Source organism: Cryptotermes secundus, unplaced genomic scaffold, assembly GCF_002891405.2.
Source record: "Cryptotermes secundus unplaced genomic scaffold, Csec_1.0 scaffold111, whole genome shotgun sequence".
Classification (NCBI taxonomy): domain Eukaryota; kingdom Metazoa; phylum Arthropoda; class Insecta; order Blattodea; family Kalotermitidae; genus Cryptotermes; species Cryptotermes secundus.
The window spans coordinates 1,092,286-1,110,023 of NW_019733319.1; the positions used below are offsets into that span (position 1 = coordinate 1,092,286).

General features: G+C 37.8%; 1 protein-coding gene across 6 annotated transcripts in view; it reads left to right on the forward strand.

Moving 5' to 3' along the window:
* Window positions 1-17,738, forward strand: part of LOC111867891 — a 70,961-nt gene that overhangs the window by 41,090 nt on the left and 12,133 nt on the right. For 5 of the 6 annotated variants that reach the window (XM_023858097.2, XM_023858096.2, XM_023858099.2 and 2 more), the window contains 2 exons: window positions 5,035-7,616; window positions 15,086-15,208. In XM_023858097.2, the coding sequence (XP_023713865.1) occupies window positions 5,035-7,616; window positions 15,086-15,208 (2,705 nt within the window). The remainder of the gene's footprint in view (window positions 1-5,034; window positions 7,617-15,085; window positions 15,209-17,738) is intronic. The other variant, XM_023858098.2, reaches the window with a different exon arrangement.

The following is a 17,738-nucleotide window of genomic DNA, read 5'->3' on the forward strand; positions in this document are numbered from 1 at the left end:
GTGGCTTATAAATTGTGCCATTTTCAATTCATTTTTGGTTTTCAAAAATCTAAACCCTCGTTCAAAATTGAAATACAAGGCATTTCTGCTGAATGTGACAAAAGCCTGGGCTACAGACCACACGATGGTGGCAGAACTGGCGGCAGACACAGTCTTAGTACAACTGGGGCCGTCTACTCCCACCCCATGCAGGCCTCATTTTGACCCCCCTGGGCGACTCTTGGGTGATACGCAGAAACATACCCTCGCGAAAATTGTGAAGAGTGAACATTTCAAGGGGAAGCAGCCTTCTAGGCAATGCGGTGTTTGCGCAATTCACAAGAAAAGGAGTAGGACTGCCTACATTTGCAAGTTTTGTGTAATGCCACTTCACAGAGGGGAATGTTTCGAGAAATATCACACCCTCAAGTACTTCTAGAAGCATTGGTAAGTGTTCTCAAAAAATTTAGTTCATAAAATTAATTAGGAGATTTTATATTAATTTTTAAAGTGAACAGTGCACAAGTTAGGGTAGTAGGTATAAAAATGCCGGTCCGCAGAGTGATTTAAATATTTAAATTGCCAGTCCGCAAAGTGTTAAGACATATATCCATGTAATAAAGTAAGTTATGTGTTACAGGATTTTTCTTGAAAACTATATATGTACTCTGCTTCCCAACAGATTTCCTGCTTTTATGGAATCCAGAGGTTTATTACCATCTTGACAAAGGCCTGCCATGTTTTGAGCTAGTTCAGTGGAGTTTGTAATTTCATGTCCAGTTTATGGAAAGTCCATTTCAATATTATCCTTTTATCTACGCCTAGGTCTCCAGAATGGTCCATTCTCTTCAGGCTTTCAAAATTGTGATTTTGTATAAATTTATTATTCATATGTGGAACATTCCCATATTACCACAGCATGTCACATCCTGTGGTTGCAGATGGAGGAGACAGTATCCAGATATGATGGAGGGCAGCTGTGAATGTATTCAATAAGCAGTCACATACAGCTGACAAGTAATGGTCCTCCAGCTTGGGGTTTTGGCATGGGGCTGGAACTGTAAAAAATAAGTTTCTTACAAAATGTTGTACAGGGCCTTGGACTTGGACGGACTAGTGGAGGGCATGTGTGAACACTATAATGAACCTTCAAGTTCCATAAAGTGGCTTCTCAAGAAGGATTTGGCTTCATGGGGTTAATTAGTTCTTATGTGCTTCATGACCCAACCATCTCAGCCTTAATAATATTAATTGAAGTGTACAAATTACAGTAAAACCCCTATTTAAGTTTTACTTTGGGGACAAGATTTCTGTACCATAAATCAGGAGAAATCTTAAGTGGGAGTTATATATAATTCCAATAGAAATGATGGTTTGTTATTAATTACACATATTTGCTTTATTCTAACAAAAGTAAATATATGTATGTGACTTAAGTCTAAAACAGCCCAAAATAGTGTAGATATGTTTTAATTTTTGTTAGTCGTGCCAGAGTTTGCTTGACAGCACTGGGTGGCACAGTTAAGTAACCCTTTCTCTTTGATCAAATTAAAATTAATTACTCCAAATCTTTTGTTCATATAATGACCACAGATTGCCAGTAATCTAAACATGGAATGCAATAACGTAAATAAAACTGCTGTAAGAATTGTCATGGGTTTCATAACTGTATTTGGGAATTTTGTGTTATTAATTATGATGATCTGAGAAAACTGAGCACTGACATTATTACCTTTGCTGTAATTTCTGTTAATGGGGAATTACAGCTTCACTTACGTAGCTTCAGTGTTTCTGTGAGCAAACTCATTACAGTTTGTGACTCCTGACCATGAAACTTTTCAGTCACAGCTGCTACACTGACAACGCAGTGTAGGTTGAGTGTTAGTGTGTACTCATGTTAGAAACAGCTACCTGCTAAAAGCTTAAAATATTTTAAAAACCTCAGAATTTTTTTCCCCACTCACATTCAGTACCCTTCATTTTTCAGTTCTGAAAATATGAAGGAAACATCTTCTATTCAATTGCATATGATACTGAACTGAAACGTTGAATTATTCTTCACTAAATATTGGTAAATCAGTGAAATGAGAAACTCTAAACCCAGGAAAATGTATATTATTGATATTGGTTTTTGTCCTTATGTAATTTTTCCAATTCTTTGTTACCTCACCTCTCATAAGTCTGAATATCTTCCCCAGGGCTTTGTTTCTAGCCCCTCAAATGGTCCTCTTCCCCTTCGAGTGAAAGGATTTTTGATAGGATCTGGAAAGATTAAAAAATTTGCTTCCAACATATCTGATTCATCTTTTAACATTTTATTTATTCTTTGATTATTTGATGACACTTTCACTTACTGAAGTGATGATTAATGAATAGTGAATTGGAGAGGGCATGGAAGAAAGCAGTTATGGCCTAATCTGAAGTACTATCCCAACATCTGCCTGTAGGGACTGAGGAAAATCTTGAGAAACTTGTAAGGAAAACTGGTCTCCAGCCAGTATTTGAAACCATTACCTCCAAAATATTAAATGGCAAGGTTAACTGTTGATTGTGACAGTTTATAATTATTTAGCAAATGAAAATTTTGCAGCAGGTTGAAATGGGAAGTCATGCAGAATGTTCAGCTTCTCTAGAATGATGTGGATGATGTACAATTTTACAATGATCTTGACACACCTAATTTCATGACATGGACTGTATGAGTCAGCAAATGGCCATCAGCTGATGGAGATCTGCCATAATTCTGTGTTTTAACTTTTTCGTGCTTATTACTATTTCGTATACCATTAAGGTAACTAAAATTTTATAGGAGGTGCTGGAAATGATTCAACTCACAGATGAGCATAGCATATTTTGTTTTAGTTCATGTGGATTCAGTAGAACATCTGCTTCAAATGTCATTCTAATCAAATTTCTTACAAATTTTGAAAAAAATCTGTTGCACAGTATAAAGTGCAGGTCTAATTAAGGTACAAAACTTTAATTTATAGGCTTTTATAATATAGTTAATATGTAATGAAATACAAACAAAGCAGTACATTTCATATATTTTTCTAATTAACTTTGTCACTAATGGACATGTATATGTTTGCTGTGTGTTAAAATGTTTAATGTCCATTTATTATTCCAGAGGCAGCTCTCTGGATAAAACAAAATAAAAAAAATATGCATGCATGAAATAAACAGCATTGCCATAGAACAGTTTCTTGTAGTGCTAGTACACCTAGGGGTACAAAATCAACTTGCCAGGGTTACCATAAAACACCACTTTCAACATTCCCGTTAAAAACTTTTTTATCTGGATATGTTATTTTTATTTTGTATCAGCTTATTTTAAGGTTGTACATGTGACAGATAAAAAGGTGTTTCTTGTCCTTTTGTGTCATAAGAGTATGAAAAACGAAGTTTCTCATTTTCCAGTCCCCCCCCCACCTTGTGGTCAGACAACTGGTTGACTCTGTAAGGGGTACCAGGCAAAAAAGTTTGAGAGTTGCACATAGAGGAATGCATTTTCACAATGAGTGTATCTGAAAATTTGTCTATACCACTGGACCACATCTTTTTGTTTTTGATTCTGGTAACCACCTCCAGTAAGTAGAGTTCTTGAGAAGCAAATAATCGCTGTGTAAGGTATTAAATTTTGTGCCTTTTGTGGAACTAGAAGGTTTGTTATTGTGTTGTGAAGAGCTCACCACTGATCCCTATCCTGAACTAGATAAACCCATTTCACATTACTGTGCCCTATTTCTGTAAGACTGTTTTACTATTATCCTCCCATATATGCCTATGTCTTCCAAGTGGGCTCTTCCCCTGAAGTTTTATATGCAAAATTTTTTATCCTTTTTTTGTGTTTCCCACTGTGTCACATGCCCTGCTGATTTCACTCTTCTTGATTTGATCATCTGAATAAAATTTATTGAAGAATACAAGTTATGTGATTTTCTCCATTTTCCTCCTCCCGCTTGATACAGTATTTCACTCAGCATCTTGTTCCAAATGATATCAGTGCCATGTCCTTTACTTGGTGTAAGAGTTTTCACGCTTGTACAAAACCATTTAAAATAATAGTTTCAGCTTTTTAAATCACAATCTTTGCAGGGAAGAGATAACACACAAGTCTGAACAAAATTATTTTTCACGCTCTTTGGTTTATCTTCTGTATTTGAATAATTATCATATATAACGAGTTCATATTTTCACCAAAATTCCCAGTTTCCTTGGCAAGTGTTTTTGCTTCCCAGAATTTATTGCTGACCTCACATCTCTGTGGGACAGTAGCTCTCTGACAGTAAACACTGTTGGCTTGTAAATGGTCTGGTGGGCTGTATGCTAGCCCGTCATATGCTGCAGTGTTTCAATGGAAGGTAGACGACTCTTTTAATGGTAATTGACTGTTTGCATTACAGAGAAACATATATTTTTCTAAGCATTGACCACTGAAAAAAGTTACTGTCATATTTGAATTTATCTATAGGTAATTTAATGCAATGGTATGTAACATCATTTTTTAAGATTCATTCTTTAAATCTGCTGTCACTATCAAGACTGTAGCATCAGATGATAATATGAATATTGAATGTGGAGCAGTTGGAGGAATGAGAATTGGTAGAGGAAACTGAAGTACTTGGAGAAAACCTGCCCCAGTGCCACTTTGGCCATCACAAATCTCACATGACATGACCTGGAATTGAACCCAGGCTGCTGTGGTGGGAAACTGATGGTTAACCATCTGAGTCATGGTACAGCCATTGTTATTTGAGATTGATGACCATTATGTTCAAGGGATGCAAGAGGAAGTTGTGTGTAAGATAGGGTCCCAAAATTCATCTGAAAATACAAGACAAACATCAGAAGAGCAATTTCCGTGGTTTAGATATAAAACAGGTATTTTCTGAATGTGTGAGACATGATCACTGAGATAGCTTGCTCACTTGGATCATTGCATTGATAGAGTAAGAACTTGGGACTTAAGTAATGGATAATCTGAAATCTTATGGAACATTTTGCATTTAATAATTTATGAAAAATTGTGACAATCTGGATTTTTTTTTTCAGACAGTTACAGGACATGCGAATGAAACAGCAGCTGCCCCCCGATAATCCTTTTGATTTACTGGCCGCAGAACCAGTGACTGTGACACAACAACCAGGATGTTGTGCTTCTTCATCATCATCATCATCTGCTTCTAATACTTTTCTAACAAATATAAAGTATGACACAATAAAGTACTGTGGCAAAGAAATCAAAAGCATAAGTTCCAATCAAACTAAAGAAAATGAAAGATCTATATCTAGAACAGTAACCGGTGCATCACGGAAGAGATCTCTGTCACATGAAGCCGAAGGATCTGAAAGGGGACACAAATTGCAGGAACTAACAAATATGGCTTTGGGTTCACATAAAACAATGGATGTTGACATTACCGGCACACAGTCTAATGATAAAGTGTCTTCACAAATAGAAGCCATCACTAATAATTCAGATCATGTTGAATTGCTAGTAAGTGATAAACAAGCATGTTCTGATAGTATATCAGAGAGTACTGAAATTCAAAGACAGAACAGTTCAAAACAAATGAGTTCACATTCAAATAATTTAGAGCAGACAAGTTCCAGAACTGCTCCTGTAATGTATGAACACGATAAAAATTGTGCAGTGTCACGTAAGGAAGTTGGTGAACAAGAAAGCAAGTCTGTGTTACCACCACCTGGAAAGAAACCAAATACATCTGAACATTCTGTACGCAGAGAGAAACATAATACATCCATATCCTCATTCTCCTCAACATCATCAAAAGACCAATACAAATCAGCTGTTTCATCACCCGTTCGGCAAGATTGTAAACCAACGCATGAATCAGGATTGGTACCAGGAAAGGAGCATGGGTCCACAATAGTTACCTCAAGTGAGACAGAAGAAAATAGGAATCTGCCTTCGACTAGTGGACAGAAGACTTCTGAACATCAGGCAGAAGATTTGGTTAAGTCACTGCATAAATTGCAACGTAATGGAACAAGTGGCATGTCAGTGGCAGCACAGAAATTGCAAAGGAGTATAACATTTCCTCTGTCACCAAGCAAGAATACAAGTATTTGTTCTAAAAGACATTTATCAGTATGGCTAGATGACCTGGGAAAATTAGTGACAGAAAGACATTGTATGTCAGGGAAAGCACATGATATATTAGAACGTCATTCGAGTCAGGAGGGTCAGGAAGTTAATCAGACATCTTGTAATATTGACAGCAGCCTCATTCGCTATGGGTTTCAGTCATCAGATGATACAATGGACCATGCAATGAGGAATCTGTCAAATGCAGTTATGCATAATAATTTGAGTGTGGAACCCACAAATCCTGTTCCCTCTCTTGTAATTTTGGACATTTCACATGGGTTAGCAGTTGACAGTGCTTCACTACATCATCCTAGCGTTTCTTCCAGCATGCTATCAGCACAAAACAAAGATACAGGTGAAGAAGTTGCAACTAGTAAGGATAGATCTTCCGTTGTTAATGAATCTCTTGATGTGAGAAATAAATCACTGTTAAAAATATTGCCTGTGGAAGTTACGAGGAGTGATGGTAATGGTAATGGTAATGTAATGCAGCATCCTAACCAGGAATGCAGTCACTTAAATTCTGAGGACCATTCACAGGTTGCAGAAAATCCAGCCCTTTCTTCAGTAGAGGATGACTCTCAGCAGTTGGATTTGACTACAGGTTTGTTTACATATAACAGCCATCCACTTGCGCAAAACCTTATATCCAATGGTCAGTCAAAACTTCAGGTTGAAGATGAGCAGCATCGACCATCCCTTAATAATGGCCGACAACTTAGTGAAGATGAACAGTGCCTGCCATCCTTGATGTCAGTTGCTGAAGAGGATGAAGTTCATTGTCAGTCACCACAGAAATCGGTGCTAGAGCAGAGTATTGCTAATGTGCAACTAGTTCCTGTTTCGGAAACAAATTCTGTATTCACTGTCCACATGAAGCAAAAGGAACAAGATACAGAGCATTCTGGAGTGTCTGAACAGAGCATGCAACAGGATTTGTTAGCAGAAAACACACCTCATGAAGATAATGATTGTCAGATGAATGGAGATGAAACTTATGCCCAGTTTTCTGATGCTATTGCTGCAAGAAACAGTTTTCAGCAATGCACTAGCACACAGTCCAGTGGCAACCAGAACAAGAACCCTGTTCTTATTGCGGGGTGTTCAGGAGATGATGAAATGAGTGATGGTAGATCTGTAGCTTCAGAGAAAGTTCCTTCAAGTGAAGTGGATGATCTAGATTCTACTAATAAATTCTCTGCGCTCACACAAGCGTGTTTGACAGACAGTCAACTGTCAAATAACCACATAGCTGGAACTTTGGTTTTTACTGAAGATTCTAGTTCTGATGCCTTGTCTGCAGATATTGACAGTAACACTTCATTGTCTGGAGCAGTACAAAGGCATCGTGTATCTGAGAACAGTAAAAGCATAGTAGCAGCAGATGCTGACTGCAATGAGCAAGATGATGGAAATTGTAGTGTCATAATTGGTAAATGCATGAGTGAAGAAGAACATATGGAACTGTCTTCCCCCGAATTGGATGATAGCGCTGTTGTATACAGAGAGATGTTTGCTTCAGGTCAGTGAGTATTTATATATATGTATAAAGCGTTGGTTAGTTATCATTTGCTTTATTAGTTATGGTTGGAGAATGTTTGGATTTGTTATTGAGTTGTAAAGAAATTTAGAGACATTTCAAAATGAGACATTCTGGGAATAATTTGTAATATTCCCTTTCTGTTCAATGCTTAGACATATCAACCCAATTTGTAAGGAAAAGAGTTGTGTCATTTAATGATGTATATATAAAGTTACTTAAATGTAAGCTTCTAATAGTACAAACTTATGATAATTTTGTTTCTGTTGAATGGTTAGAGATATTATCCATGTTAATGGGTTAAAAGTTATTTAATTTAGCGATGTATATTTGCCCCAGATTTCTTTATTGTAAACTTCTAGCAGAAAGTTTGTTTGGTATAATCACAATGGATTGTACCATTGGCAGTTTATTTATCATCACAAAGAAGTATTTTGTACTTGTATAAAATCTCTGAATATTTTTATACATAAAATGTAAAGATTCAGATATACAAAACCATCATTTTATCTGCTGTTTGAGAACAGGGTGATGAAGATAACTAACTAACTCCCTCCTTGGAGCTGAACTCTTCTCCAGAGGCCACCAATTGTGCAGCTATTCAAGAATTTCTCAACATTTTATGGAACCCAAAGGTTGATCACCATGTTCACAAGAGCCATCCATTGGTCCCTATCCTGAGTCAGATTAATCCAATCCATGCTACATCATCCTATCTCTCTAAGCTCAATTTTAATATTAGCCAACCATCTACATCTCAGTCTTCCTAGTATTCTCTTTCCTTCGGCTTTCCCACCAAAATCCTATACACAGTCCTCTTAGCCCCAATTTGTGCTGCATGCCCTGCCCACCTCATTCTCCTTGACTTGATCATTCTAATTATACTTGGAGAAGAGTACAATTTATGAAGCTTCTCATTATGCAGTTTTCTCCAACCTTTCACTTCATCCCTCTTCGGTCCAAATATTCTCCTCAGCACCCTGTTCTCAAACACCATCAGTCTATGTTCCTCCCTTAATGTCAATGACAAAGTTTCACACCCATACAAAACCACAGGTGAAATTATAATTTCGTATGTTCTGATTTGTGTGTTTTTATACATCAGACGAGAAGTCAAAAGGTTCTGGACTGAATGGTAGTAAACATTACCTGAATTCAGTCTCCTCTTAATCTCTTCCTGAATCAAATTGTGATTTGTTATTGTCATTCCCAAGTATATGAACTGTGCCACATTTTGAAAGGATCTGTTAGCTATCTTCATGTCATGATTTTGCCCTGCATACTGGTGATGAGACAGCAACATATACTTAGTTTTCTGTGTGTTTACTTCTAGCCCAACCTCCTTCCTAGTATAAATTATAGTTTCTATGTTTTTCTGTATGGTATCTATTATCTCCCAGTAGATTCACATCATTGGCATAGATGAGCAGCTGGTATGTCCAATTCAATTTCAGTCCCATCTGGTTTTCCTGGACCTTCCTAGTAGCATATTCTAAAGCAAAGTTGAAAAGTAATGACGATAAAGCTTCTCCTTGTTTTAGACCGTTCTTGATAGGAAACATATCAGACAAATGTTTACAGGTATATAGGTTTTCTTTAAAATCATTTTAGCCATTTTACCTTTGTGGGTACCCCAAACCCTGTGAGAATATTATGCAGTACTTCCCTCCAGACTGAATCATAGCCTTTCTTGAAGACTGTGAATAGCTGATGTACAGTCTGTGCTCCCATTTTTTTTCCAGTGTCTGATAACTACAAAAAAAAATCTGACCAGAAGTTGATCCTTTATGGACATAACCTTGAGAGAAGGTTATTGGGTAACATTTTGTATGATGTTGATAACAGTATTTGGACCTAAGAGGGAATGAATGAATGTATAAGGGGTAGGCCTTCTTGGCCCTTGCACCACGACCCAGTGATCTATTGTGCCTCCCCTTCTGATTATCCCCTCAACAATCCGGCACTTCAAATGAAGCATAGGATTTTGTACGTGAGGACATTGAAATAATCACTTGGTTCCATAAAATATTGACCCAAGTGACACAATCTTAAATAAGCTTAAGGCCTCACATTCACACAGGATATGTGTGGCTGTTTCATTTTCTTCTTGGCACCTCTCACAAATTGGGCTATTACTTAGTTCCTGTTAGAAGAGGTGTCCTTTGAGGTGACAGTGTCCTGTAAGTAGTCCTACCACCCATTGTAGCTGGTTCCTGTTTAACTTCAACAGTTCCTTCGCTCTTTTAGTAGAGGGTACTCATATGAGTCCCTTTGCTTGTCTGAGTCCAGTCAAGGATCTCCAGTATTTCTTGTGATTCATATTTGTCCAGTCCCTGATTGTCTTTCTGGCGACTCCTATAGGGATGTCACAGGCTGGATCAGGTCCCATGAACGGATGTTCAGCTCCAGTGTTAGCTATTTGGTCTGCTGTTTCGTTTCCAACAATACCCTCATGCCCCAGCACCCATATCAGTTGAACCCTGTTATGTTTGGCCAGTTCCTTGAGAGTTTGGTGGCAATCCCAGACCAGTTTTGAGTTGATCTGGTGTTCATCAAGCGCTTTAAGTGCAGCTTGGCTGTCAGATAGAATGTAGATGTTCCTATTTCTGTAGTTCCTGTCTAGATTCTCCATAATACATGCCTTAATGGCATATACTTCTGCCTGGAATACTGTCATGTACTGCCCAAGGCTGAAACTAAGTTTGCACCTCATGCCATAGCAGAACACACCAGCTCCAGTGCCCTTCTTTATCTTGGAACCATCTGTATACCAGTTCAGTCCCCCTTTCTATCAGGCTGAAACCCGTCTTCCCATTCACTCCTGTGAGGACATCTGACTGTGAATGGTGTTTCATATACATGTCTCAGTATCATTTTGTCAGACCCCATTTGTAATATGGGTTCTTTTTTCATGTCCTGAGTCATGTATGCATGGCCAAAACCATCAGATTTAGGTTTCCATTGATCACTGCACTGGAGACGGTAGATTCCTGCCCTGGCCTCTGCCTCCAACTGTAGATGTAGTGGGGTGAGTCCAAGGAGTCTCTCCAGTGCAACTGTTGGGTTCGAATTGCTCCTGTGATACCCAAGCAACCCAAATTATGCAATATGCTAAGTTCTGCCTTGCTTGTCTTGAGTTTAACTCTGGGCTGCCATACTGTGGTGCCATATGTAATTATGGGTCTCACAACCACAGTGTATATCCAATGCACAACGTGCGGCTGCAGTCCCCAAGTTTTACCAGACATGCTTCTGCATGTCCAAAAAGCCTTATAGGCTTTATAGATGACCTTGTCCAGCTGCTTTTTCCATGTCAGTCCCTAGTCTAATAGTAGACCAAGGTACTTGACATCACTGGAGAGCAGGATCGTCTTATTGAAGAGGGTCAGTTCCTTAAGGTCCTTTATATTTCTCTTCCTGGTAAACGGTATAATTACCATCTTATTGGGATTGATGGAAAGGCTTGTTCTCTCACACCATCGTTGGACCGTGTACAGAGCTGTTTGAAGACGTTCTGATACTGTTGAAAGGAATTTTCCATTTATGAGGATTGCTATGTCATCAGCATATCCTACTTTATAATACCCATCATCATTAAGTCCCCACAGGAGATCATAAAAAACGACCAGGCTCCACAGCAGAGGCGAGAGCACGCCCCCCTGCGGACACCCCCTAGACGCAGATGCCCCCAGGGTCTCTCCGGATAGTGTGGCAGCTATGGTTCTGCTTTCCAGCATAGCACTGATTCACCTGCATGTTGCAGGCTTTATGACATGCTTTCCAGTGGCCTGTTTGATTATATCAAATGAGGTTTATCAAAAGCTCCCTCTATGTCAAGGAATGCTCCTAAGGCAATATCCTTGTGTTCAGTCACACTTTCTATGCATGTTACCACATTGTGTAGTGTGCTTTCGGTAGATTTACCTGTTTGGTAGGCATGCTGGTTTTGGTGTAGAGCATATGTCCTCAATGCCATGTCCCTGATATGCCTATCCACTATTTTCTCCATCATTTTCGAAAAGGAAAGATGACAGGCTGAAAGGACAATAAGCCTTAGCCCCGGTGTAATCTAGTTTACCGGGCTTTGGGATAAATGTCACCTTAACTTGCCTCCATGCCATTGGGATAAAACCATATGCCATGCAAGCTCTATATATGCGGCATAGGTGTGGAACTAAGAGTTCTGCCCCTTGCTGCAAAAGTGTCAGTATCTGTTCCCGCTGACTTAAAGGTCTAAAGGTATTCAGTGCCCATCTGATTTTTGATCGGTTGATTATGACTTTGGCCAGGTTCCAGTCTTCCCTGTTTGTCTTGCTTTGGCAAGTGCCAGGTTTTGCTGTCCCTGCCCATCATCCAAATTATCAATCAATTTTGAATCGGGGAAAGTGAACCCTGAACAATTCATTCAGTGTCTCACTTCCTGTTTGAGTTTCCTGTTTCCTGTAACCTAAGAGGGAAGAAGTGTAAGATTACATGGTCGGGAGCATCATAATTTATACTTTTCACTAAATATTATGATTATCAGTCAAGGAAGATAATATGGGTGTGACATGTATGACTACTGCCCATGGGAGAGCTGGACATTCATAAAAATGTTCAGAACTCCTGAAAGGGAAAAACCACAGGGGATATTTGAGCTTTGGAGGGGAGGCTAACATGGGAGTTGTGGACTGGATTCATCTGACTTACGAGTATGATAGGTGCCTGTGGCAGGTTCTTGTAAACACAGTAATGTATCTTCATATTTCATAAAGGACAGAAAATTTCTTGACCAGCTTAACTTTCAAGAGTGATTGTGCTTCATGGAGTTTGTTACATATGTGTATATATCATCACTTCAAAAAGTGTGGGACTATGGATTGGTGAATGGATTTATTGACCACTTATACACACCACTCAGAACTACAAGTAGTTACAGCAATATCGCTAATCTCCACACTTTACAAATCACCACAGCTCCCACTAAGGCCTTTTCCAGCCTGCTGTGTCATCATAGCCGTTCCCTAGCAACGGCTTCAACAGTGGAGATTCTTCAGCTTTCTGCGCTCATGTCATAACTGTCTGGTGAATATCCCGCAACTGAACTCACCCACGAACCACTTCACTTCACTCAGCTTGCCTGCAGTCCTCGCTATGTAGACTCAGGGTGGACCAAACAGAAAACACCACCTCCAACAATCCCTCTATTGTTGTTATGGATGGTTTCCTAGCAGTAGCTCAGATGCTGTTGACATGTTTACCAACCAGTACCAAGCAGCGCATGTTCCTTCTCACAGTCGCATAGCATTGGTACTACATGTTACAATATATAGGTCATCCAGAAAGTAAAGACCTTTGTGTTATTAAAAGAAATAAATTAATAAAATTTAAGCATTATATTTTGCATGTCTACTACAGACCTTGTTACACAGTTTTCCCAAATGTGTAGAATGATCAGTGGAAGTTTCATACAGTTGTGTCCAGTAACAAACAAGTCATACAAATTTTAAAGTTTCAGATGAAAAAAAAATAGGAATAATTTATGTGCTTGCTAATAGGAAATTAGTGAAATAAAAACGTAATATGGAGATTTTCCTAATCTCTGACACAGGCAAGAGACAGAATCCATTTGCCCACTTTGAAACCTTCAGTGCAGTATTTTCTTCCTTGTGATATGACACATCTTTTCGTTATTAAGAATAAAAATTACTTTACATCTAACATGGCTATTCATGATATTAATACCCGCTATAATTATAATTTATACTTTTTTTTTTCCTTGGCACTACAGCCCCAGTGGGCCTAGGCCTACCTTCATGAACTTCTCTGTTCACTTCGGTTTTTTAGATCTTACACATTCGGTAGGACTCCTTGGGCGGGTAATCATCTCGTCGCAAGGCCTCTACCTGTACGCAGACACAGAAAAACGCACACACACAAAGTAAACATCCATGCCCTGAGTGGGATTCGAACCCACGATCCCGGTTTCCAAGCGAGCGAAGACAGTACATGCCTTAGACCACTCTGCTACCAAATTTATACTTACCCTCTACAAATTTATCAATAGTAGAAAAAGGAGTGCTGTTCTCTGGAAACAAGATTTATAATCACTTACCTTTGAATATTAAATTGTTATCTAAAGATGTTAAGCAATTCAAATCTTTATTGAGAAGCTATTTTACTGCACATGCATTTTATAGCCTTGATGAATTTTACAAAACAACTTCCCAATGAATACCTTTTCATTATTTATTTAATAGTTGTAATTTACTTTCATTGCCATATTTGTATTCTATGTAAAATTGTTTCAGATGGCTGCTGTAAGATTTATGACATTTATATGAGATTTACTGTTATATTTATTGTTTTTTATTTATAATGACAGTTTCTCTATCCTATAGGTCATTTGACCTTGTATGGATTAATGGAATATAATTAAATAATAATAATAATAATAATAATAATAATAATAATAANATAGGGAGCATGAATGTCATGACATGCACCAGATGAAAAATGCATATAATTTTAAAAAATTAGATTTATTTACTATTTTTGACTTCACTATTTCCTTACGTATTCCACTAATATATTTTGAGTTTCTGTATTTTAATTCTATAGTACATTTTTAACGTAATCTGTAGTAGTGGTTGTGACTGATTCATGTACCACCAATATTAGAACACTACAGGGGACAGATGTCAACCCAATTGTCCTCATGTTTAATTTCCAGAACTACTGAACCAGTTTTCAGTAGTTCCTTTATTGGTATTCACAGTAAAAATATGTCAGTTGTTTGCATGAATTAATATAGCTTACGTTATATGAACTTGAAATCAATCTTTATCAGTTTTTTCAGAAGCTTCTCATGATACAAAAATGGTCTGTGACATAAAACATAAATCTCATTAAAATATGTCATTTTTATTTGAAACTTTTTTTTTCAATATGATAAATAATTTATGAAATAAAAGGACAAATAATTTTTTATGGCGTTTGATATCTATAGCATAGTTTTACTGCAGTAGATGAACATCGAGACCAATAAATTATAGAAAATCACAAAGAATGCAATTACAAAATATGTACATTCCAGTGATGCCCATCTTTCTGCTCTTGCTTATTTTGGATTAAATGAGGGGAAAGTTATGAATAGTGTTCAATGGAGGAGCAGAGGAAGTAGGTATATCTGATATAATATACCAAATACCATTTGCAAGTGTGCCAGTTTTTCACTTCAGTGGTTATGGTTTGACGATGGAGATCACATTTAGTTCCCTTTGCTGAACAAAACCAGATTTTTAGCATTCTGACATAACACCCTGGGTCTCGTCTACAAAGAACGATACTCCAAGAAATTGGTAAATCCCTTTCTAGGCCTTCAAATGTTGTACTTATCTGAGGGAAATTAAGTCTGAAACTGACATTTTCACTGTTTGGAATGTATACTAATTTTGTTACCACTTCACTAGGAATTACTGCAGTATCAGGAATGGTTCCAGCAAATATTTCCTATATCAAAAGAAAGAGGACAAACGAAAAAGAAGTGTATTTGCTGAAGGCATGGGTGAAGGATATTGAACCTCCCATTCATAGTAAGTGCTTCCCTTGAGATAAATCTTTGATTTGGGCCATAATTGTGTACATACCAGTGCAAATATACATGAAGACATCACTAATTTAAAACAAAGTATTTGCCTTCATTTCCATTAGTATGAAGCATGTCACAGGATTATATTACATGTTCAGTATCTTTTAGGAGCATACTGTAACCATTCCCTCATTTATTTATTTCACCTTTTTAGAGTCCTGCAGTGAGTTCTTACTAATCATTAGGAGTGGGAGTTAGGTCTTACAGCTTGCCGTCTAGCTAAATGGTAAGCATCAGTTCCCAGGGTGTGGGGGAGGAATTGGATAATAGCATGAACTGTGGAATAGAGGCAGGAAGACAAAGTGTAGAAGGTTTATTACTCACAAAATAAGCCACACTCAGTTCGAATCACGGTTAACTGTTAAATTATATTTCTCTAGATAATAGAGGAGCACAGATCTATGCTAATAATTTGACTCCCTTAATCTACACAGTTAATGCCAAAATGTCAGACTGTCACTCTTAACACATTAAGGACCGGCAATTTAAATATTTAAATCACCCTGGGGCTGCCATTATTAAACCTACTATCCTAGCTTGTGCACTGTTCACTTTAAAAATTAATATGAAATCTCCTAATTAATTTTATGAACTAAATTTTTGGAGAACACTTACCAATGTTCCTAGAAGTGCTTGAGGGTGTGATATTTCTGGAAAGATTCCCTTTTGTGAAGTGGCATTACACGGAACTTGCAAGTGTAGACATACTCCTTTTTTTGTGAACTGCAAACATGGCATTGCCTAGAAGGATGCTTCACCTTGGAATATTCACTCTTCACAATTTTCACGAGGATATGTTTCCGCATATCACTTGAGAGTTGCCCTGGAGGGTCCACATGAGGCCTTCGTGGGGTGGGAGTTGATGGGCCCGGTCGTACTAAGTCTTTGTGTGACCCTGGTTCTGTCGCTACCATCTGGACTGTAGCCCAGGCCTTTGCCACATTCGTCAGAAATGTTTGTATTCCAATTTCAAATCAGGGTTTAGATTTTTGTGATTTTCTTAGATTTTTTACTGTCCCTGCAATGTTATTACCCCCATTATCATCAGAGCTACTGTCACTTTTACTGTCTGTGGCCACAATTCTTCGTTTTACCCTTTCACTGCCGCTCTCTGAATCACCATGACTACGCATCTGACAAGGCAGGCCAGCTAGCTGATGGGAGAAGAATTTGTCCTTGTCCATACCCCACCACTGACTGCTGGCTGATACATACAGCTCGAAGAGCAGCAAAGCATTTTCGTTTATAGTGGGTTAAGAACACAGCAAGGTCAAGTTACTGACAAGCAAACATTCTAGAGTTTTATTACACCATTGCATGCAACTTGGGTGGCGCCAGAGCAAGGTATAGTGTGTTGCAACTTAACGTGTCCTAAACTCATGATATCATGCGACTGGTCCATCACGTTTAAAAGCTAAAAGCATGATGTCATGCGATCAGTTCTCAATGTGTTAATACTTATCAGACCTAACTGTGTTGCCTGTTCCTTCACTAAACTCAAAAAATACTTAATAACATGTTGGATTTGAGGTTCTCACAATGGCAAGCCACACTATGTAATCTGGTATGTTACCAACGTTTTGGGGGCCGGTCTCCCAATCTGGAACTTTGCTAAAGTATGAATGCCATTTTAAGAAATTCCCTTTGCAATTATCTATGTGAACCACATGATTTCAGTGGTGTAAGTGCAGAGATCCAAGTCACTTATGACCTTGTGTTGAAGTTACGTCCCTGTCAGGTAACTGTAATCTGTTTAATTCTTAAAAAGTGGAATATATTCCATTCTGTTACAGGAATTGTTCAATAAAATGTGAAATAGAACTCATGACAGTTACAGAAGGTTTAAAAAATATAAAAATTTACTTATACTTTTTTAAATGTGTCTCTGTAGAAGTCCCAGCTCTCTAAAGCAATTGTAATACTATCACATTGCAGTGAGAAAACATTTCACATGTCTTTGCTTTTTTAAGCCTTTGGAATGTATTATAAAATTAATTGACAACACCGTCCAGTGTGACTCAGTATATATTGTCTTTACATGTTTCAGTCAGTTGTGACCATCTTCAGAAGGCAATACAACATACTAAGGAACTACTATTACACAAATCGTAATATATATGCTTGTAGTTTTGTATAAGCATTTTTTAATTAAGTTAAAAATAAATTATTAATGTTCTTAATTAGTCAGATCTGAGTTTGGATATGTGTCCATAGTCTGGAAGTCAGTTACATCAACTGATTTATGGCTTTCATAAGGATGTTTCTACACAAACCGCAGTCTTTAATCTAAGTGATACTGTTGTTAAAGCATGGAACGATAAGGAGTTTGTGGTAGGTATTTTTTGTAATTTGACAAAGGCCTTTGATTGTGTCAGTCATGATCTGTTGATTCAAAAGTTGAAGATGTATAGAGCCAAAGGCCCTATTTTGAAATGGTTGGAGATTTATTTAAAAAATAGAATGCAAAGAGTTGT